The 24,588-nt window shown below is 35.5% G+C and overlaps 1 protein-coding gene across 11 annotated transcripts in view; it reads right to left on the reverse strand.

The window, feature by feature from the left end:
• LOC149552173 (putative RNA-dependent RNA polymerase 5) overlaps positions 1–24,588 on the reverse strand; it is a 249,254-nt gene that overhangs the window by 224,368 nt on the left and 298 nt on the right. For 2 of the 11 annotated variants that reach the window (XM_089787675.1, XM_089787669.1), the window contains exons 2-5: positions 21,205–21,323; positions 20,872–21,099; positions 16,056–16,218; positions 15,799–15,934 (exon numbers count right to left, since the gene is read on the reverse strand). In XM_089787675.1, the coding sequence (XP_089643801.1) occupies positions 15,799–15,934; positions 16,056–16,218; positions 20,872–21,022 (450 nt within the window). In that variant the 5' untranslated portion in view covers positions 21,023–21,099; positions 21,205–21,323. Of the gene's footprint in view, positions 1–15,798; positions 15,935–16,055; positions 16,219–20,369; positions 20,572–20,871; positions 21,137–21,204; positions 21,324–24,588 lie in introns of those variants that run through there. The other 9 variants (XM_089787676.1, XM_089787670.1, XM_089787673.1 and 6 more) reach the window with 8 other exon arrangements.

Raw genomic sequence — 24,588 nt, forward strand, 5'->3', positions numbered from 1 at the left:
CGCAAAAGGACTAGCGCTAGGACAAATCCATCCTTTCTCTAGCAATTCCTAAATCGTCTTTTCGATCTCATCTTTGAATTTCTTGGGATGGCGGTACGTTGTGGTTATGACTGGCTTGGCTCCTGCTTCCAACTTGAAAGTATGTTCAAACCCTCGATGAGGCGGTATGCCAGGAGGAATGTCAATGAAAACTTTATCATGTTTACTCAAAATATGTTGGAGTTCATCATCTTGTGGAGGTGTCTGTTGTCCTTTTATAGGTTCCGCCGAGATAAAACAATGTCCAGCCCACGCAACGTCATCACGTCAAAAAATTGCCTCCATCTGATGCGCAAAAACTTCCTTCGAACCCACATTTGCCATTCTACAAAGAACAACCTTCTTTCCATTGACAGCAAAAGTGAAATCCATCCGTTTGAAGCCCTAAGTGTATTCATCAAGTGTCTCCATCCACTGTATGCCCAAAATAACCTCCATGTCATCAAGGTCTACTATGAAGAAATCCTCGATCACTGTGTGATTCGCCATCGTGATACTTAGCTGAGGAACAAGGTGTGTGCAAGGCAGAAGAGTCCCTCTGGCAACCTTGCCTTGAAATCCTACGTGCATCTCCGTAGGTAGACCTCTTCGCTTCACCAGAGATGAGTTTATGAAGTTTAGAGTGGCTCCACTGTCAAACATCATCATAACCCTTTGTCCTTGAAGGGTTCCCCGTACATGAAAAACTATGCACCTCGAGCTACCGGCTAGGGCAATAGTTCCTCCACACCGTACCAAAGCTGCAATTCTCTCCGTATGGTTTGAACTAACCATGTTGGTGCTGTTGTGAGGTTGGTTGTCTTCAGTCGGCATTTCTTCCTATTCATCCTCATCATCGGACACGACCTCAATGTAATGGGCCTTCCCTTTTTCGAGGCATCCGTGGTCAGGCTCCCAAGGTCCCTTGCAATTAAAACACAATTTCTTCCTTCGGAGTTCCTGTTTGGTAGCTTCATCCAACGACGACTTCCTGGGCAAAGGTTTGTCCCTTGGAAACGCCAATGGTTTGGAATGTGAGTAACTTCGAGAGGATGACACCAATGACGATGCCATACTCCGAGCTTTATTGATAGCCTCCGACAGGGTGGCAGGATTGAACCCTTTTACCCAACATTTCAGAGGTTCTATCAGTCCGTCCATGAAGAGCACTACCCGTCTTCTTTTGGAAATGTCCATGACCAAAACAAAGAGTTTTTGAAATTCTGCAATATACTGATCAACCGATCCAATTTGTCTCAACTGTGCCAAATCTTTGAAATTGAGTTCCGGATCTTTACCATTAAATTGCTCTATCAATCTCTCCGCATAAGTATTTATTTGATCATGCCCTAGTGTGATGGTGTCGTGATGCCACCATTCATGCACAACTCCCTCTAAGTGCAGCACCGCAAATTTGATTGCTTTTTCTTCTGGCATAGGATTCCGCTGGAAGTATTGGCCTTCATTTCCCACGCTTGTGTAGATATGGATCCAGATCTGTCAAATGGAGACAGATTTACTTTACTCAACTTTCTTCTGAGATCATCATTAAAATATCCTGTGTTTCTGCCTCTCAAATATCTCATTCTCAAATCCGATATATCTTCCTCAAAATTGGCATTTTTCCAGTCTTCTCTCAGTTGTTCGTGCATCTCTTCAAAGGTTGGTTGTTTCCCTCCGTGTTGTGCCTATGTCTGTGGAGGAAAAATGAGCATGGAAGGTCAAGAGCATGCTGGATGAGGGTTTGATTTACCCAACACCAAGTCCGCACTTTGACCATTTTGTTTTCCGGATATTTTATTGTCCGCCAACTTCTTGAGAGTCTCTTCCATGAGTCGCTAAGTATCAATGATTTGTGCTTGATTCCTAGCAAGTTCCCTCAGTAGTGCCACGAGTTCAGCAGCTATCAGTTCTGGTTTGGCAGCCATTCGATCAACGGAATGTGTCCTTCTCTTCTTTCTCTAAACTGTCATTCACTGTCCACAGGCTGGCAGGATCGAAGCTCTGATACCACTGTAATGTTTCGTTCCAGTATATGGTTTACAAACACTCTTTTCTCCGAACAATTTGACAATCAATTGGAATGCGTACGATGACCTGGAGGCTAATGTACGAACGTTTCTTTGCTGATGTACTGACACTTGAGGGAAGTCGTATGATACATGTCGTACGGTCTGATGTGGGGCAAAGGATGTGTCGAACAATGGCACAGGAAGGGTCGTACAGTATAGATTAAGGATGTTGTACAATGAGTGTGGAAGGAGGTTGATGGCGTACAGTTGAAGGAGAAGTGATGGCCGTACGGAGGACACTATGAGCCGTACGTAGGAAGCTTGGTCGTACAGTGTTGATGGAGAGGTTGTACGAATGGGAGGTCCTACAAGAGGCAAACAAGAAGATGCAATGGGACCATACGGTGATTTCTAGAGGGCAACACAAGGACATACGGTGATTTCCAAAAGGGTTATGAAGTGTGTGGTGAGTTGTACAAGAAGGCTGTATGATGGGATAAAGAGGGTCGTATGATCAATGCACAGGAGGAGAGTGAATACGGAATTTGCAGACAATAGAGTGGAAGGTAAAAATGCAAGGAAAGAAAACACAGAGCCCTTTGTGAAATACCTTATTCATTCAATACAAGAGAATTTGATAATAATCACTTCATCACTTCGCAAGATAATAGTGCTCTAATTATCCAGATCCAAGTGAAGTGCTACAGGCGACAGAATAAGGTGAGGGTTGAATCTCACCAAAACCAGAAGAGCCAAATAGGGAAGATCTTTCACTTCCCAAATGGCGAACAATAAAGAATCCCAACTAGAATCCGCAGTACAAAGAAATAATCCAAATTGGATACATAAAGACTAACTACAAGCCGTGCTTAAATACCCATCAGGAAACTTTCTGAGGGTGTACAAAGGTAGCCGACGACAACACAAACTACGAAAACAAAAATATAAATGGGTCCACGATATATTAAATCAATCCACCCATTAACAATAGTTTGATAATTCATTTATTTCATAACGGGAACATTACACACTACGAATGTTCCTAAAACATTTATCAAAATCTGGACTCGCCATGAATTTCCCTTCATACTTTGATCAAAATCCGGACTCAATATAAATTGCCCTTTGTATTTTGATCAAAATCCGAACTCACTATGAATTTCCCTTCATATTTTGATCAAAATTCAGACTCATGAATTCCCCTTCATGTTTTGATCAATGTCAGAATTCATTATGAATTCCCTTCCATAATTTGATCAAAATCTAGACTCACTACGAATTTCCCTTCATATTTTGATCAATATCCAGACTCACTATTAATTTCCCTTAAAATTTTGTTTGAAATCTTGGACTTGCATGAATTTCCCCACTTTAATTGGCCTTCTCTTTAAAATTTAAGTGTTGGGGGCAAAAATCCAAGCATGCCATGAATTTCCACCACTATGGATGATTTCTTGCTCAAAAAAATTCTCTGTGTTTGAAAAATCAAGACTGGGGGCAATTTTCTCCCAAGGGTGAGCTTGAAATTTTTGTAAGTCTCGAGATTGTCCAAACTAGGGTCGTTTTTCCCTTAGAGGAAGCTCGGAACTTTGAAAAAAAATTCCAGGTCTAGAAGTTGTCTAGAAATGAGGCAATTTTCCCCTTAAACTGATTATGGAATGTTCAAAAATTTCTAACTCTAGAAGTTGTCCAAACTAGGGTCATTTTTCCCCTACGTAGCAAGTATGGATTTCAAATAATTTTGAAGTGTTGAATTTGTCCAAGCATGGGTCATTTTCATCTTCGAAGCAATAGTGAATGATGAAATTTTCAAAGTGTTGGAAGTGTCCAAACATGACTTGTTTTTCCCTCAAGCGAAGTAAGGAGAGTGAAATTTTTCCAAGTGCAAGAATTACCCGAACTAAGGTCAAATTTTCCTTTGAGAGCTAATTTGCAAAATTTCCAACTGTCAAAGGTATCCATACTAGGGTCAATTTTCCCTTGTGGGGATGAAGTGAGATCTAGTTTTTTCTAAGGGTGAAATGTGTTTTATCCCTACTCAAGTCAATTTTCCCTCATGCTGGATAAATGGAATTAGTGTGTGGATGTGGCCATGAATCCATGGATAATGTGTTTAAAGAGAAGCGAGGACTTACTCAATTTTTGGGAGTCCTTACTTGGGTTCTTTTTCCCTATTACGCCCTTTTTTTATAAATAAATAAAGTACTAATGAAAAATTAATAAAGTGAAGTGAGAAGCTTCTAGAAGGGTATTAAAGTTTTATGCCGCATTGCTTGTGGGTAGTAATTAACAAGCTAAACCCCTTTAGAATGCCATCAACTAAGAGAAGAAATCATAAGGACTGATAAAGACAAAGGCTAAGAGGCTGAAAATCTCTAGCAAGGAGGCAAAAGTGGGAGACCGACCCAGCCTTGGAAGAGTGAAAAAGAGAGTTCAAGAGATATTTGCCATTGGAGGAGAGCTGAAGGTGGTGTTTCTGAGACTTGGGAAGCCATGTAAAGGGCTGAGAACAAGGTAATTGTCAACCAAATCTGCAGACTTTACAAGGTTAGGTGATTCAAAAATAAAAATCATATGAATCCATTAATGACAGAATTGCCATGTCTTTTTTTTAGAATTAATCCCCACCACTTGACACCATTTTGCAGCCATTAAAGGACTGAAATAAAGGTGTTGCTGGCCTGAAGTCCGAATATTCTCAAATGGGCGATTTTCAAAAAATTCAAATAAAATCACTAAGCCCCCAAATCATTCAAACTTGTTTGCAGATTGATCCCCACACCAAAATACTGATATTTCCAATTGGTTTCAGTCAATTGGGAATCGAGGTAAGGTTGCTACATGTGAAAGACTGAAGACTAGGTCTGAAAATCGATTTCTTTCACCTAAATCTGACTTTATTTTATGACAGTAGTCTGGTCAAATTTTATTGCAGATTTTATGATGGCATCTTAGTATTACAATAATAGATAAGTCGTCTGTTATTAGTTAATGGTTATCTATTGTAAATATCTAATTAGCTTTAGTTTGCTTTCGTTTTTTGCCTTCTCTAGAATAGAATGTTTCTGTTCTTTACGATCATTTCCTAAGGAAACATCGTTTTATTCTTTTATATAAATTGACCTTCTGGTCTCTGTTAATAACAAGCAAGTATTTACCAATTACTTCCGTAATATGGTATCAGAGCCAATACTTCATTTTTTTCCGGAAATTTTATAGTTTCTTTCAAAATTATCTGCTCTAAATTTTTGAAATTATTTCCGAATTTTTTTCTCTACAACCCGCCTAGGGTATCTGCCTTGAGAAATTATTTTTGAATGTCATTCAAGGTTTCATTTTTTTAGGAAATCATCTATGCACACTCAGATCTTGGCTAGGTCTGAAATTCTCATTTTTTCTCCATACATTTCTCTCAAATCGCAACATTCACGGCAGTCTCCAAAATCGAGATTTTTTTTGGATGTTCTCTTGCAACTCATACAAGTCCAGATCATTTTTTCCCTGGGCATTTCTCTACACATCACGTTTCTCTATGAATTGCAACATTCAAACCTTGGAAAAGCTCACGTTTTTGCTCTACAACTTGCGTTTTTTCAGAGGTCACGAGTTTACCAAACACAGCATTTTTGAGGGTGAAATCACAGTTTGTTTTGCCAAAATTTCATTGCCTATTCTGTCTCCGACAAAAACGCCCCTATTCTAAACAAAAACGAACAGTTCTTTTGCCTACAACAACCATTTCTCTGTTGGGTTTGACCTCCATGGCTGCTGACCTGTTTTTTAGCTCAAAACCCTAATTTCTAAGCTCAAAAAAATATTTTGATTTCAGATTCTTGGTAGGTTTTTCAAGAACTCAACTAGGTTTTTTTAGGTGCCTCAATTTTCGAGCAAGCGGATCCAGAAAACAGCAGCATATTCCTTCTGGGTTTTTCAAGCTCTCTTCAAGTTCACTCTGATTTTTTTGGGTATTCTGTTTTTTGCCTCGAAGAACATGCTTTCACAAATTTTCACAGTTTTTCATTGAAAAACGTGCCATGGCATCTCTGACAAGCATTCTGCTCGAGAATAACTCAAAATTCAATGGTCGAAATTATGGCACCTGGAAGCAGCAGATCATCGCAATTTTTGAATATCGAAACACCGATCAACTTGTTATGGCTGTTACGAAGCGTCCAACTTCTCTGAATCCTGATCAAGATACATGGGATTTGAATAATTGAGAGGCAGTGATGCTTCTCAAATTATTTGTGGCTGATGATCAGCTTTCTCAGATTCTATCCGACAAGACAACTACTGAGATCTGGACACATCTCAAAGGTCTTCATGAGACTTCTAACAAAAGCAAAGCCTTCTTTCTGAAAAACACTCTATTTTCTATTGTCATGGATGAGCGCACCATGCTCCAAGCACACCTAAATCAGATTAAAGAAATTCGTGATCAATTACTTGCCATCAATCGCAAGATGGAGGAAGAGGATATTGTGGTTATCACTCTTCAAAGATTACCAAAATCCTATGAGCATTTTATCGAGACTCTCAACATCACATCTTTTGGTGTTGATTTGAAGTTCACTGATCTCTATACCCTGTTGCTTTAGCAAGATCGATGGAAACAACAGTTCGGTAGCAGCTCCAGTTTCACCTCCACAGAGCAAGCCTTGCTACGAAATCCTTTCAAAAAGATAAAGGCAAGTTTCAGCAGCCATCTTAGCATAAGTCTTCTACTCCAGCATCAGATAGTTCTCGAAAGAAGAACATTCAATGCAACTACTTCCACAAGTTTGGACACATGAAGGTTGAATGTCGGAAATGCTTAGCTGCACAATCTAAGCAATTAGGTTCGCAGCCCAAAGCAAACAATGCAGAGCACAGTGAGCACGTGGAATCTACCTTTTACGCCTTGATGGTTAAAAGACCTACAAATTATGTGAAGTTGTCTGCCTGGGATATTGATTCAGGTGCCTCTCATCATTTCACCTCACCGTAGAGATTGGTTTACTGACTACCAGCCTTATTCAAACTTTGTTATTTTTGTTGGTGGAGAAGAGTACACGGTTGTCAGTAAAGGCAACATTCAAATTCAGTCTGTTGGGAGGAATCTCATATTCCTTGATGTGTACTATGTTCCAAGGATTGAACTAAATCTACTCTCAGTCAGTCAGTTGCTGCAACATTCTCCACACTTGACAGTCACCTTCAGTTCACATCAATGCATCATCATTGATTGGCCGACTAAGTCTACTATTGCAGTGGGTCTTGAGGATCATGGTCTTTTCAGACTTACTGATACTGGTGATTCTCAGGACTTAGCTATGGCTGCTCGGCAGTCTTCTATTAGCACACTTTGGCATCAGCGATATGGGCACTTAAATGTGCATTATCTCTCACAACTTGCTCAGGATGAGTTTGTTCTTGAATTGCTAGAGATTCAAACTCAACAGCTTGGAGTTTGTAATGAATGCCAATTGGGAAGCAACATCGCACATTTTTCACTAGTGGCAATTCATGGCGAGCTTCTCAAATACTTCAACTTGTTCATGCCGATATCTACGGCCCTATGGCCACTCCTTCTGTTCTTGGGTCCAGATATTTTCTGTTGTTTTTTGATGATCTCAATAGAAAAATGTGGGTGTATTTCCTTAAAAAGAAATTAGAGGCATTTCCTGTATTTCAGAAGTTTAAACCTTTAGTTGAAAGAGTTTGGGAAATCTAATATTACTCTGAGATCAGACAATGGGGGGGAATTTTGTTCTAATGTTTTCTTTAGCTTCTTGGATACACATGGCATCAAACGTCAGTTAACCACACCCCACACGCCACAACAGAATAGTGTAGTTGAACGTCAGAACAGGACAATCCATGCTCGAACACAGACATGTTCTGAAGTAGTTTTCGGCAAAAGCAATTAACACTACAGTTTATCTGTTAAACCAATCACACATAGTGGCAATCAAAGGTAAAACTCCGGAAGAGGCCTAGTCAGGTCGCAAGCCTAGAATCAATCACCTGAAGGTTTTTGGCTCCCTTGCTTTTGTTTGGATTCTTGAAGCGTCATGCACCAAGTTGGATGCCAAAAGTCAGAAACTAATGCTTGCTAAATATAACAAGCTTCACAAAGCCTACCGCCTGATCAATGTTGAGACATCTCGTCTCATCTACAACCAAGATGTAGTCTTTGATGAGCAGCGAGGACCATTCATGCCTGTTTCTCTTGTTCCTGATCCAGCAAACCAACCTATGATGGCTCATCATTTGGGAGTTCGGCTTCCATTAGGTCCACCTGATGAGAGGGCTCCAATAGCTCCTGTAGCTCCAGTTATACCAGTGATACCTATACAGACACCTCTATCTTCTCCTACAAGAACACCTCGCTTAGTGGATTCTTCACCTGAGTTTGATCCAAATTCTTCTAATGAGATCCCGCTGATCAAGCATCTCCTAGTACTAATGTTGGTCATTCTCCTATCCGGCCTAAGTGGTGGGCTAAGACACTTGCTGATCTTTGTGATGATGAGCTCATGGATGGGAGAACTGCTTGGAAAAAGAGCAAAACTACAAATTCTATTAACTTTGCTCTCGTGGCCAACATTCATAGTGTGTTTGAACCTCAAACAAATTTCGAGGCTAAAGGAATTCCAGAGAGGGAATAGGCCATGACATTTGAACACCAAAGCTTGCTGAGGAACAAGACCTGGGTCCTCTCTGATCTTCCACCAGGGAAGAAACACATTGGCTGCAAATGGGTCTATAAAATCAAATACAAATCGGATGGTACTTTGGACAAGTACAAAGCTCGTTTAGTGCATAGGTCTTTTCTCAACGTCAGGGCATTGATTACGAGAAGACCTTTGCTCCTACTGCAAAGATGAGCACCATCAGATTAGTCCTAGCCATAGCAGCACAGTTTGGCTAGAAGGTCCATCAAATGGACGTCAAGAGTGCTTTCCTAAATGGTGATCTCCATGAAGAGGTCTACATGACGCAGCGTCTTGGTTTCAAGGTTGCTGGTAAAGACCATCAAGTTCTCAGATTGGTAAAAGCCCTCTATGGCTTAAAGTAGGCCCCTCGGGCATGGTACATAAAAATTGATATGTACCTCAGTGATTAAGGCTTCAAGAGGAGTTCTTCAAACTCAAATCTGTACATCAAGACTACTAATACTGACCATCCTTCTAGTTATTAATGTGGATGATTTGATCATCACTGGCAGCTCGACATCTCTAATTCAGGGAATCAAACAAAACTTATGCCAGTCTTTTGATATGACTAACCTTGGCCTCATGCACTGTTGCCTAGGTGTTGAAGTTTGGCAACAATCTTCTGGTATATTCATCTCTCAATCCAAATACGCCAAGGCCCTATTAGACAAACTCCATATGCAAGATTGCAAACCTACATCTACACCTATGGAGAAAGATCTCAAGTTATCAGCAAAGTCCGATTCTCTTTCCGTTGATGATACTACATACAAGCAACTAGTCGGCAGCCTCATCTACCTCTCTACTACTAGGCTTGATATCAACTTCACAGTCAGCTATATTTCACGCTTTATGACAGCTCCTAACGTTGATCATTGGATGGCAGCAAAGCGTGTGCTTTGTTATGTGAAGGGCACTTCAAATTATGAACTCCTATACTCTCGAAGTTCTAATCCTAAACTCAGTGGATTCAAAGGTTCAGATTGGGCAGGTTCTGTTGATGATAAAAAGTCAACGTTTGGATATGTGTTCAATTTGGGATCTGGTGCAGTCACATGGACCAGTAAGAAGGAACAGGCAGTTTCTCTCTCCTCTACAGAGGCCGAATAGAGAGGGACTATTAAGGCAGGATGTGAAGTTGTTTGGCTTTGTCAGATGCTTGGGGATATGCAAATGTCACCAGTAGGACCGACTACTCTATTTGTTGATAACGAAGGTGTTATCAAGTTAGCATGAAATCCAGTCTTCCATGAACGAACCAAGCATGTGGATGTTCACTGCCATTACATATGACAGCTGGTTGAAGACGGGACTATAGATTTGCAGTATGTTCCTACCACGGATCAGACTACAAACATTCTCACCAAGCCTCTTGGTCCTAATAAGTTGGTCAAATTCAGAGGACAGCTTGGTGTTTTAGATAGAGTAACTATTAAGGTAGGGTATTACAATAATAGATAAGTCGTCTATTATTAGTTAATGGTTATCTATTGTAAATATCTAGTGAGCTTTAGTTTGCTTTCGTTTTTTGCTTTCTCTAAAATAGAATGTTTCTATTCATTACGATTGTTTCCTAAGGAAACACTGTTTTATTCTTTTGTGTAAATTGACCTTCTGGTCTCTGTTAATAACAAGCAAGTATTTACCAATTACTTCTGTAATACTTAGTCTGGTCAAATTTTATTGCAAGCTTTAAGAGTTCAAAGATTCAACTCGTGGGCATTCGTGTGTCCCTATACAATTTAATTTTGCACTCGATTGAATGTTTGAAGAATAAAGACTATCTTACAAGGAGATCAACTTGTCCCTATTCACATCAATTTTCCATAAGGATCAAACAAGTCAACCAAGGAATGTTCAAGGATGATTCTAACACTAAGGCAAAAATAGGAACAAGACTATTAAGGACAAGTTTGAGGTTGAGAGCAAGAAAGAATTCAAGGACAAGATTCCCATCAAGGGAGTGATTATGATGATGATCAAGTCATGCAAGAAAATGGATTTAATAAGCCAAGGAGGATGTTGATGTGTTCATGGGATTTCTCCAAGGATCAAGTTCGAACACAAAGAAGACAAAGAAAATTTTGAAACAATGAAGGTGGAAATACCTAGGGTTCAAGCACTGTAAAGTTCAGCCAGCCAAGAGAAGATGTCCAAGAGCAATGAAGAATTCCTAAGGATATGAAAATGGGATCAAGATAAAGATTGCAAGAGAAATGAGGCACGCATGATCATAATGATGAGTTGCATGACGACTAGGCTGCTTCCTTGCTTCCTATTGGTCCTCAAGCCTTTGAATTTTCTCACTCACTAATTTTGTGATAATTCATTTCTAGTGGCTACTTTTGGTAGCCCTAATCAGGATTTGACATGGATTAATCTAGGCCATTGATTCATTTCAATGTTGGTTGTTTATTGTGATTGGGGCTCCTATATAACCCTACCTCTCTCATTTGTAAAGCAGGACTTATTGGAGAAGTGTTGCTAATATAATGTCAAATTTGCTCTACTTTTCATTGTTGTGTCTTGCATGGTGAATTCTTGTGATCAAATTTGCATTATTGCATGGTGGATCCATATTTCCACACTTGGCTTAGTATTTCATTTCATGTTGTTTAGAAGTAGTTTAGTTGGATGAAAGAATTGTGGATGTTTACTTGCTTAATTCAAATATAAACTAGGCCACCAGCCTCTTGTTGAGGGTAGGAGTGCCTTGTGTTGTGAGCTAGCGAAAGTACTTAACTTCAATTGACATCCAATCTTTAGTTTGCATCCATTGGTGGGATTGAAGAGGGTATTGATTTGAAAACCATTTGAGTATATCCTCCGAAGCATACACTAGGTGCGTGGAGTCATTGATAAAGCTACATCTAGTGGAGTCCTAGTCCATCCATGATTCATTGCATTCATAGTTAGCAGTAAAAGTAGCTACAAAAGTAAAGTTTAAGTTCAAGTGGAAAAGTTGGAAAACCAAACCATATTTTGATACAACGCTTTGGTAATAGAATATATTACAATTGAAGTGATAGCTATAAAATGGTATTTTTTCCTATGTGGAGAATATGTGTGTCATGTTCTTATAGCAGGTCAACTCAAAGCAGGTAATATGGGTCTTTAGTATTTATGCATTTGTTGTGAATCAAGATTGTTTAGGTATTACTGTCGTATGCTATACATTAGATGCTTCTCAACTAGGAGGAATTCACTATGCTCGTTGTTCTCAACTGTTGTGCTTGTAGTTCCAAAGACAAAGATTGATATTTTCAAATATTCTGCTCTAATCTATATAGCATGGTAATGGAATAGATTGTTTAGCTAAAGTTTTGAACAGACATTACTAACACAGCTGAATTGGCCATTTCATGTTAGGGACTAACAGAGGTAACAAGATGTTTGGAGATTGTCCTGATGTCTTTTACAGTTAGAAGAATGTGTCACAGAATGAATGCCAATCAGATCACAAGCAAGAAAGTTAGAGCACTGCAGAACAGTGAAAAAACATGCAATGAATGACTAGTACCATATGCATCTAGCCCATGGTTTGTGCTGGGGAGCCAAACATACTCCAAACTTTGTATTATAAGCTGTCATGTAGCAAACAAAGAGCTCTAAAAGCCACAGCAAGTTCAATGTTTTTAGTAGACTTCTCGTAATGCAAAAAGCATATGTATGTAATCGAGTAGGCTTAATCCCTTATCAACTTCCCGTAGTACATAAAGGCAAGGACTGTAAAGAATGAAACTCTAAAAAAAATTTGGGGGCTGGACTGGAAGTTTTCTCCCCTCGATTCTTTATTACTAGTGCCCCTAGTAAATCGGGTTGTATATAGATTAAATGTTAATGAAACTTCCTTGGCTACAGTCTTATACCTATCATTATATAATATATGTATGTATGTATGTATGTTCTCTTATATGTTCCTTGATTGACATTAACAGTTTAATATTTTTTTTAAATATAGTTTTCCACGTAGAATGTTGGGTGGATGAAGACAAATGTTGTATCCACTGTGGAAGTATGTTGATTGTGCCCCAGGGCTGACAGATAGAACAGTCATGATCAAATGTAAGCTTTGTCCATTGGCATGGAAATGTACTTACATGAGGGTGATAGCTCATTTCCTTAAAAAAAGTGGGGTGGGTGTTGAGCCTTGTACAAATGAGATGGAACGAAACAATGTTGTGAGTGACCAAGAAAGAGCTAATGGGAAAGTTGCTAATCAAAGCTCTCATGCTTCAACAATAGGGCTAATTACTACAACTCAAAGTCAGAACAGAGTTGAAGGTCGATGTCTCTTCTACAAATATAACAGCAGAATACCCTCACAAGAGACCACACACTGACAGCTCAAATCTCATTGAAATATTATTTGATGTGCACGGTCAAGATGCAGTTGATGCGGTGATTGCATGATTCTTCTGTACAAATGGAATAGCATTTAATGTTGCTCACCCATACTAAGATGGTCCATGCTAACAGTAATGCACCAGCATGGAATACAACACTAGGGTATGAAAAGCTTCGCACTACTCTAATCAACAAAGAAAAAACTCAATTAGATGAAAAAACTACACCAATGGAAAGAGTGTGGGCTACAAAAAGTCGCAATATTGTGATGGATGCATAGAAAGATGCTAGAAATCGTCCACTACATAATAGCATGGTAACATGCAGCTAAGGGCCTTATTTCTTATGGTGTTAGATTGTTTAAGGCAAGAGAAGCATGCAGAAATTCAACATAACTAGCTATGTAATGACATTGAGGAGGTGGTGGCATCACATATGGTGCAAATTCTTACTGATGTTGCCCCTGTTTGTAAAGAAGCAAGTATGTTGGTGCAAAACAGATATGAGTATATATTTTGGACACCATGTTGTGTGCATTCGTTAATTATGCACTCAAAGACATTGGCATGTTCCAATGAATTACAGATCTCATACAGAAGGGATGAAAATAACATATGTTCATATGCAACCATCACCACACACAAGCCATCTATTATAAATTTCCCACGGTGGAGCTACTCAAACCTGCCGAAACACATTTTGCTTCTTACTTTATTCTTCTTGAGAGCCTTCGTGAAGTCAAAGGAGATTTGTGTTCCACAGTTGTTGGTGATGCATGGGCAACTTGGAGACAATCTACATCAAATACTGTAGTGGAGGTGAGACGTATGGATCTTGATGATCATTTTTTGGGCTGATGTAAAATTTGTTGTGGTATTTATTAAGCCTGTACATGAGTTGATCAGATTTGTAGATTCACATAAAGCATGTTGGGGAGAAGTCTATGAAGCAATACATTGGTTGTGTGAAAGAGTCAAGACAATAACTGATGCAAAAGATTCTTCTCTGTATCCTTTAATAGAGGAAACCTTACAAAGAAGATGGAGCAAGCTTAACACACCTCTTAATTGTGCTATCTACGCCCTTAATCTTCAATGGTATGATATGCAAGTGGCTAATAAGAGGGCTCCACATTAGGATAGAGAGATAATGAAAGGATTTTGGGTTGCGATAAAACAGATTTACGGCCGAGGGGAGGATGCTTCAATTTTGAGTAGTCAACGGAATAAACTTTCACATAAGCAAGGTGATTTTGGTTCCATTAAAGTCATATATGATATGAAAGTAAAGAAAGACCCCATAGAGTGGTGATGAAACCATGGAGGTGAAACCTCTGAATTCAAATCATTTGCAATAAGATAGCTCTCACAAGTAGCTAGCTCTTCCTTGCATGAGAGAAATTGGGGTACTTGAGTTCATTCATTTGCTAAGGCAGAACCAATTAGGGTCAATAAAGAAGAGAACTGGTGCAAAGTCATAGCTAACTCCGCATTCTCTATCATGTAGATCTTTGATACAATGAGGGTACTTCAGAAAAATGGGATCAAATTTCACATGATCGGGAAGTTGCAACTATTGCTGATGAAGTGGTTAAAGCAGATGGCCTTGCTGATTAACTCCCTGTTATTCTACCAACAAAGGAACCTGAGTTTAGGAGTGACGACTGTTTGGAGAGTAACATAGCTGAGAATCTTGATATGGATAATCAAGGCATAGAAGACTAGATGATAGATTAAGATTTCTGATTTTTATTTTATGACATTTTGATTTGTGTACTTAATCTTCAAAGTTAATGTCTAACAGTGATTTTGATCAATGTTCTTGTTTTAAAAATTCAATGTCATTATATTTCCAGATTTTCTATTAAATATAATTATGATATAAAATATTGACATCTCCAAGTACCCACATCTCCTATTTTGAACAAATAACTGCATCCACTCTAGTCCCCATCTACAAATTACCCAAGTAGCCCATCTCCATGCAACCTTTGTTATTGTCAAATCCAAATTCATCAACCATAAAGAATTTTATTTATAATGAAGGAAGATATATAATGATGCCAACCTTACAAGTTTTACAAAATCGCTGCTCGTGACATAGGCTAGATGTCAAAAGATGGGTCCTTTCTCAAGATGAAAATAGCAACAAGTATTTAGTACAAAACTCCTGTTAGAGAGGTCCAAGAGACTTACTTGGAAAATAAACACAAGGTTTTGCATATCAAAGTAAACTGTATTCGATCAAAATGATAGCAATGCATACATAACAAGAAGAAGAAATAGAATTACACATCTTTTCAGAATGTGAAACAACTAGAGTGTTTTTGCAATTGTAATTAAAAAGAGATCATCTTGTAAATGGCTGTCTGATATAGGAAAATACTTGGCTGTGGAATTCAGCAATTTCATTCTTTTGTATAGGAAGGATTAACTCTATTATCAAGGGTGATCAATCTCCATTGTAATTAAGAGAGCTTGACACTTATGAGATAAACTTAGTTTAACATACTATGAGTGGAGATGAGGAAATTAAATAAGAGGACTCCTTGCATGTAGGTTCAAGGGGAAAAGTGTTGACTCTACTTTCCATTTTGAAGATAAGGCCTCTTATATTTGTGACCAAGTAGCCTTTTTGTTCTTGTAGATATGATATACAATGCAGGAATTTTTAGAATGACAGAACAAAGAAAGACAAATGTAACATATGCAGTAAAGATGCACCTTCTCTTCAGAGAAACATGTTGGATCTACTGTCCTGGCCATTGCTTGCCTTATATTTCTTTCAATGTTGCTAATTTCTAATCCCTGCAGATTTTGTATATCCTGAAGAGAGAAAATGTCTTCCAATGCATGTCTGCTGAGATGGCAAAAAACCAGAATTCAGCTTACTTGAAAAACTACCAAAAATGCATCTTATTATGGAACAAGGGCTAAATTGCACGATCACAAAAACATAGCAATATCAAGCTCAAACATACGGTGAAATATAATTCAAAACTAAAAACATCTTCGGAAAATCAAGTTTTCCCAATGCCTTGCAATGTTCTGTGAATATTGGTATTTTGCTCTTCCTTTTTTTCAAATCCTCTTCATCAATCGAATCTTGCTTCATTTTCCCGTTATTGGAACGCATTTCATCATCTAGAAAATAACACAAGTCAGCATTGTTTGCAGAAATGTTTTTGCTACAAGATAAATTACTTGGAAGATATGAGTTTAATATTAAGAAATAAATCAAAAAGATGGAAGTAGCTGGACAAATTTTTTTTTTTTAAATTAGCACTTCATTTGAGAGGATATTTGAAGCTCCACCTAAATTTCCAGTGATGCATCTAATCACAACGAGTGTGATTGACCTTGCAAGGTTCCCTTCGAAGTTCAAACATTCTAAGCCAAATATAATTTCAAGTCCAAAATGTATTAAAGAATGATGATCCAACTTTCCTTTGTCAGAAAAAGATAAGCCAAAAACAACTCATCAAGTAAAAGGAATGTATTAAAGAATTATTCACCAGATTAACCTTTTCTCAAAAATCACAAAATTGAATTTCATTCACTAGCTGATGCTAAGTTTACCATTTCAAAAGTAGAAAATCAAATCCTAGCTAGCTATCCAATCTATTATGACCACAGTGTGTAAACAGAATACAATCTCAAAAAATAACTAAGTAGCAATCTAACTCATATCACATAAAATCAAAATAAATTGAAATCAAACTTATTATGCATTTTACCATGCTCTTAAATGCCTTCAAAGTGCTTCAATTATGTTGGTAAGTTGAGAATAGTTAAATGTATCATACACTCCAATGCCGTGAAATTCACATATACAATATAAACACAACATAAATGAAATGGCAGACCAAATATAAACTTTGCTGAATCTAGTTATAAGCTAAGTTACTGGTTCGAGTTTGGGTTCAAGTTCAGGTTCGAAGAACCAGTTCGCTGCTACATCAAAATCTTAATATGGGGTTTGGGTTCATTAGAAAAAAACATGTATGTACATATATATATATATATATATATGCAGCCTAGAAATTTGAATTAAGATTAGAATGTCACATAGTATCATAAAAACAACAAAAAACTATAAAGTTGTAATCTTAGCATCATATCCATTAGCAACACCAAAATATTAAAATAATATGGAGTTCAATTGTTTAGACTTTCAACAATTAGAACTTTATGCTAAGTTTCAATCATCTAATGGATTACCTAAATCTTCGTCTTCTTCTTCATCAAAGGCATTAGTTGGTTCACAAACATTTCAATGTTACTGGGATCAACTGCACTAATAACATTCCTACTTTCCAAGTTGTCCAACGCTTATTACTTTTTCATTGTACAAACAGCTTGTTTGTTTGTAATTAAAATCCTACTTGAAAAATGTTATATAAGTAGCTTGCAAATCCCTTCACCTATTGAAGATGTTCTTTAATGTTTCAAATACGATTAATCACTATACAGGACTTCCAATTATTCGGACGGGGCCATTATCAACAATTGGATATAAAAGTTTCAAAGAAAGAAATCTTGAGGGCTAGTTTAATTTGATGTAATAAATATTTGAACTTCAAAAAATTTTGTTTAATGCTAAAAATCTTTATTCAGATTCTATATAATTGTTTTTTGCACTAAATTATAAAATGTTCCCAATGGAATTGTACCTGCTTCACACTCGGTCTGCCTAGGTCTAGCCAAATTTGACCTAGGTTTGACCAGAAGGAACCAACCTGCTTGGGTTCAAACCCAAGTGGAACCCAAAAGGAAACCAAGAACATGACAAAGAACCGGTTTGAAATTCGCCTGGTTCGAAGGGCCAAGGGGAGAACTAGGTAACTAAGGTTATTAGTAATGAGCACTCTGAATATCCAAATCCCTAACCCCACCCCCAACCCCAACTTTTGCAGGTTTCTTTCATGGAGGCATAGAAGGACAATTCCAAACCCAAGGTTAGTGGGTTGTTGGGGTGCCTTAAAGACAAGCTGGAGAAGCTAGAGGGCTTGGTGTTGGAGCTAAAGAAGGAAGTTGGTGGTTTTAACTGGAGGATTGAGAACTCTAACAAGTTCGCCATCAAGGTTATGCAGGCTTGCTCCGTTACGCTATGAATACTACAGGAGAAGATCACCGGGACTAAGACTAAGACTAAAGAGGATTGTGAGGATTGGGAGGCAATTTAGATAGTTAGTGTTATGGTTTTAATTAGTTTTTGGGTTAATAGTCGTGATGGCTTTAGACTACTCTTAATTACCTGCCCTATGTGGCATAGGTATTGTGTTTATTTTATGTTGAAAGTCTCTGCTATGTATATTTTATCTATGAACTATACATCTTTTGTTTATAGTGTGCTAGTGCTATTAATATGCTTTTAATTTGTTCCACAGGCCAGCACCCTCTTGCTGCTTTTGATGTTCAAAAACTAGTTATAAGTAATCACATGTCAACATTATTAGCAATTAAAAAATGTGAGTACTTATAAGTTATAATCATTCCTTCAGCTCTTAATTATTATGATGATGGATCACAAAATGTCATTCAAAGCATTGATGCAAAAATCACACAATCACTTCCAAAAAGAGAAGCAGCTAATTATATGGATTGTGGAAATTAGTTATCTTTAGTTATACTCATCTTACAATAACAAATAATAAGGGTAGGGCACAGTCCTTTTAAACTGGAAAAGAACTAGCACTAAGCAGATTTCTTCTTGACAAGGTGTATAGTTTTTTTTAGATTACGGTAAAAGCAAGTTTTGAAGGGACCTGAAACCCTTTACAAACATCTAAAGATAAACATTAAAAGCACTACCAGGTTTTACAAGGACCTGAAACCCAAAGTTCACAAACATCCAAGACCAGATTTTACAGGGAATTGAAACCAAGAGTTTGAACCATATAATTGAAAAGGTGTATAGTTGACTAGGTGTGGTCACTAAGCATAAATGTTGAAATTACCTATATGATTTCTCATATGTTTACGAATTATCCTCAATAGAATTTTTTAATTATGTTTTTTAAGGATTAAAGAGATTGTCTTTATTAAATTTGTTATGAAACTAAGCTTTTAGTTATATGTTAACTGTCTTGTTTCATAAGAATTGGTCCTGTACACAGTGTTAAGGACAGCAAAACAAGTATTTCCTTGCAATCATACATATATAGTTATCTAATAACCGAAGAAGCAATCAAATAGTTTTTATTTGTTCCATAGGTTAAAAACTCACTAACTTGCAAGCACTCACAAAGCAATCTCTTTGGGTAAGTAAACTCACCAGCAAGTTTTTTGGGGGTTCCTTGTCAAGAAGCATGAGTAAATGGGAAAAACACACCCACTAGTGCATAATGACAATTAACAGCCAAAAAAGCATCAAAACCCATTCGTTTCAAATTTCTTCTGTCATGTTTCACTACTTCAACAATCTGACAACATTTAATGCATTTGCAAGTAATTGCAAAGGATATTTTGTAATATTGCACTGATTTGACAAACTTTTTGGCACTATTTTGAATAGTATGCAACGATGGCCATAATCGTGTTCTTTTCTTTTTTTTTTGACATCTGTTTTATCTCACTATCATCCCAGGGCTTTATTTTGTTTTTTGTTTTTTTTTTTTTTTTAAATTTCTAGGGTTCACATTTTATAAGCTTAAAAAAAAATTGGGCTACTACTGGTGTTTAAAATTGAAATTTTGTTTGAGTTATAGCATTGGGAAAACAACAAAGCTGGTAGCAATCAAGGGGAACTTACGTGAAAGGACTGGTCAAACAAAGATTGTTCTGAAATTATAGGGTTTACTTAAAAAGAAAAAAAAAACTATGGGAGAAAAATCGCATACACAAACTTTGATTCGAATTAGACCACTCTTCGGGACTCATTATTAGCATGAATGATGGTATTATGTATTGGATCTCCTAATACAATTCAACATGTGTACTATATTAACTACAATTTATCAAAAACTGTGATCACCTCAACATGAAAATTCATTTAAGATATGGTGATTAAAAGTTAGGTTTTTTCTCAAAATCGCTGCAACTCAGAGGACCAAAGCTTTGCTGATTAGTTTACGGTGCATACATAGATTGATGAATAGAAAATTCACAATAGAAATCTGATGAACAGATGTGAGAGGATGGTTATGTCACCAGAAGAGGGCTTGACCATTATTTTAAAGGACTAAAAATACTTAAATCCAAGCCAGACAAGAAGATATGCAAAGCAGGCGCAAATGATAGAAACAGAAAAAGTAAAAGGAAAACTTTATTTGGGAATAAAAAATGATTCATACATTGGCCCTACGATAGAGATTTTGGTGCTTGATCAAGAGATTGACAAGCGTGAAGACAAGAACAATGAGACCGCAAGGTTCTCCAGGTTAAGCACTCGCCACTTGCTGAATAAAGGAAGCACCTTGCGGTCTGGCAACCCACGTGAAGTACCCAATTAAGACGGGCCTACTAGAGAGTTGGTCAGCACATTTTTTTCATTGTTGAGATATTTTAGAAACCAATAACCCCAAATAGCAAAAGCAAACAAACAAATTCAAGGCCCTTTAAGCTTTAGCCGATAATAATATCCCACAAGTCCAAGAACAACATTTGACTACACGGGTGGTGACGAGAACTGCGGGGCAGCATCGCTTTCGACCATATAAATTATTCTACAGTTCATGTTCAGTGGCACAACTTTTGCATTTCCCATACAAAAGCATGTTGTTTAGTGTCCTCTTAAATTAACGAAAATCAATACAAACAGAGAAACGGCAAGAAGAAAGATGAAGAATGAAACACCTGAAGGATGTAGTGTTGATGCAGCTTCAGAAAGATTGTCCGAAGGACATGATATGCTCGGGCTGAAGGAGCTTTGAGATTCATTGCTACACTCGGCAATGGGCTCATCTTCAATCTTCTGAAATATCACACACTTGATTTTTTTCCACATCTTCTTCAAACTCCTCTATGAAGCGTATTAAAAGCTAACAGAGCATCTTCGCTGGCTGATCTCCCTTGCAAGCTCAACTGAAAGAGAATTTCTAAAGAAGCTCAGTCTGCAAAACTGTTTTTGTTGTAAGAAATTGAAGCGAAAACAAATCCCTTTACTAAACGAAGACACCAAAAACTCACATGCAAAAATAGAGGCGAGCCAAAATGAAAAGATATTTCATTTTAAGTATGGAGTACTATAGGCGCCATTGTCAAAAAGCGTGGCAGCCTTCTCGCTCCACCATCCAAATTCTTTTGTCCTGTAATATTTTTAAATCTATCAGATTCACTTTTCAGGATACGAAATAAGAAATAATAATAATAAATGGCTCGAGAAACTCGATAGCCACTCGTGGAGAGTTTGAGCTTTGTCTTTTTCAGAGTTAATTTCTCATGATTCGACGTATCATCATGAATTTCGCCGCATTTTTCCATCAAGGGCAGGACAATTATGTTTCTTTCTTGACTGATGTCAGTTATCTAAATCCAAATTGACCGCGGTTTGCATTAATTAATATCTTCTACGCTTTACTCACCTATTAATAAATAGAAGTATTTTAAACAGTATTTTGTATTTTATTATTGTAGAGGGTGTATGTTTTTAAGCTATCTTATTGTTATAAGATAATAAAAATATGGTATTTTTATAAATTAAGAATAAAGTTTAAATTATCTTATTAATTTCTTATTGGTTACCTAGTGTTTTTTTAAATGAAAGACAGTTAATTATTTATTAATTTTAATATATAAATCATAATAGTACAACTAATATCATCAAATAATAATAACAATATAGGTATGAGTACTTCTTATTACTATTATTTATATTATAAACTTATGAAAGGCATTTAATTATTTGTCAATTTTGTTTAGTAAATCATAATAGGAAAATCAATAACATCTAATAATAATAATATCAATGTGAGTATCTTTGTTTTGCATCATGCAAATTGCAACTACTTAATTTCATTTTTACTTTTTTTATTTAGCTTTAGCATCTAATTAGTCTTTCTTCTTTTAACGGCTCTATATTTTTTTAACAAAATAATTATATTAGGTGACTTGACTTATTTCAAAGGAAAACATTTGAATTAGATATAAATCAATAGAAAAATAGAAGAGATCATATTATTTCATTAACATATTTCTCTCACATGATCTACTAATTATTAGGAATTTAAAGTTTGTATTTCCTAATGCAAACATTTTAGTGGTAGTTATTTAGGTATAAATACTATTAATAGAAAAGTATATTAGTTTTATGTTAGTTAATTTATAATTTGAATATTTATGTTATAGGAAAGTTTTATTAAAAACATATTATATTATTATTATTGATAGGTAAATGGCCGAAGCCTAGGTTATTTATTATTATTATTATTAAGATTAATTATTATTATGTGTTAATTGTGAGTAGATTCAAATCCAACGCCTCTCCGATGAGAGGCATGCGTTGTAGACTTTTGCCTGCATATTATATATATATATATATATATATATATATATATATATATATATATATATATATATATATATATATATATATATATATATATATATATCAAAAGTATCTTAAATAATAAGAAATTTATTATTAACTTTTTATAAAAGATTAATAAATAATATGTATATTAATAATATAGAATATTAATATTTTAAAATTATATTAAAAGATAATTTAATTTAATTTTAAAAAATTTAAATAAACTAAATATATTATATTATTATTAGTCAAACTTAATACTAAAAATTTTAAGTGGAAAATATGGGCCTTCTAAAGTATTAAAAAAGAAAGGACTTGTAGCTAACATTTAAGGTATGTCCCTATCATTCATTGTCTCCTTCTATTTGTGTGTCTCTTATGCATGGCATTTGACCGGATAAGACATGGCATTTGAGTGCAAATAAGTTGTACCATAGCTGGTCCCAAGGGCTTTATGCATGTTTAAATGTTTGTCTCAAGCTAAGTTTCCATGAAAAGTAAACAAATACATAAGATAGTTAATAAATGTTATGGAATTGGTTATTTTTAGAGAATGTAGTCTTCTCTTAATGTATGTATGGTGGATTATTGTCATTTCTAATGTAAATGTAATTACAATTAAGGAGATGAGATAATTTAATTTTTTAATGTTAGTTGGTGATGTCTTAGTATAATCTTCTATCATATGTCAATAATATCAAGATACGAGTGTAGATGCATGTATTTGGATTTTTAAATTTAATTTCAAATGTTAGAAATGCAAACACATGTGATTGTGTATTAGAATAGGATTATATTATGCTTACAATAACTCATATTGGCAAAATTAATTTGTACAAGTTACAAACAAAAAAGGATAATAAATATGGTGGTGGATTAGGTTTTGCATCAATGGATATACTAAAACTAAAAGTAAAATAAAAATTTAGAGTATGTACTTTTTGTTATGCTTTATTTTTCCTTCAACAAAGTATTTAGCAAACTCTTATATATTAAAGATAAGCCCTATAAACTATATTATGCACATTTTTTATGTTCTTGGAAGGGTTTGACTTTAGTTCTAATATTATATTCAATCTATTATATAAATATTTGTCCATTGAGTCTTTATATTTACTAAGCAACACAAAGATTATAATAAAATTATTTATTATTACTGCATTTTAAAATATCAAACTATTTATATTAGCAATATTAGAAGTATATTGTAATTTTAAAAAAATTATAAATCTTCAAAAATAAAAAAGCACAATTAGATTATAACTTCTATGGTTTTACTTTTTTACAATAATTAAGTCTTAATACATATATATATGCCATCTCCTTAAAATGAGGTTTCCTATAATATAATAACACATATATTGACTCATTAATTGAAATAATTCTTGATACTACTTAATTCATTCTATAACAATTGAAATTTTAAAATTCTATTGTAATTTTAAAATTCTATTGTAATTTTAAAATTCTATTGTAATTTTAAAAAAATTCTATTATAATTAGAATTAAACTTAAGAGTTTAGCTACAATAGAATTCTAATGATATTAAAATTCTATTATAATTAGAATAGCAATATTAGAATTCTATTGTAATTTTTAAATAAATATGAATCTTCAAAAATAAAAAAGCACAATTAGATTATAACTTCTATGTTTTTACTTTTTTATAATAATTAAGTCTTAATATATATATATATGCCATCCTCTTAAAATGAGGTTTCCTATAATATAATAACACATATATTGACTCATTAATTGAAATAATTCTTGATACTACATTTAATTCATTCTATAACAATTGAAAGTATCAATACTCTCAATAATTTACATAAAAGTAAATCACTTTCAATTTGAGAAACCTAATTATAAGATTATTGCAATCACATACATGTATTTGTCTTGTTCATAGAAATTGGAGATTAGCTACTACTTCCCAAATTAGATTCACATTCCATCTCTTGAAATATCATACACTTGATTCTTCTCCACAACTTATTCAAATAAAATTTAAAAGTTTAATAATAAAATTCACAAGATTATGA

Source organism: Cupressus sempervirens, chromosome 6 (genome assembly GCF_028749045.1).
Source record: "Cupressus sempervirens isolate cs-2001-9-10 chromosome 6, ASM2874904v1, whole genome shotgun sequence".
Classification (NCBI taxonomy): Eukaryota; Viridiplantae; Streptophyta; class Pinopsida; order Cupressales; family Cupressaceae; genus Cupressus; species Cupressus sempervirens.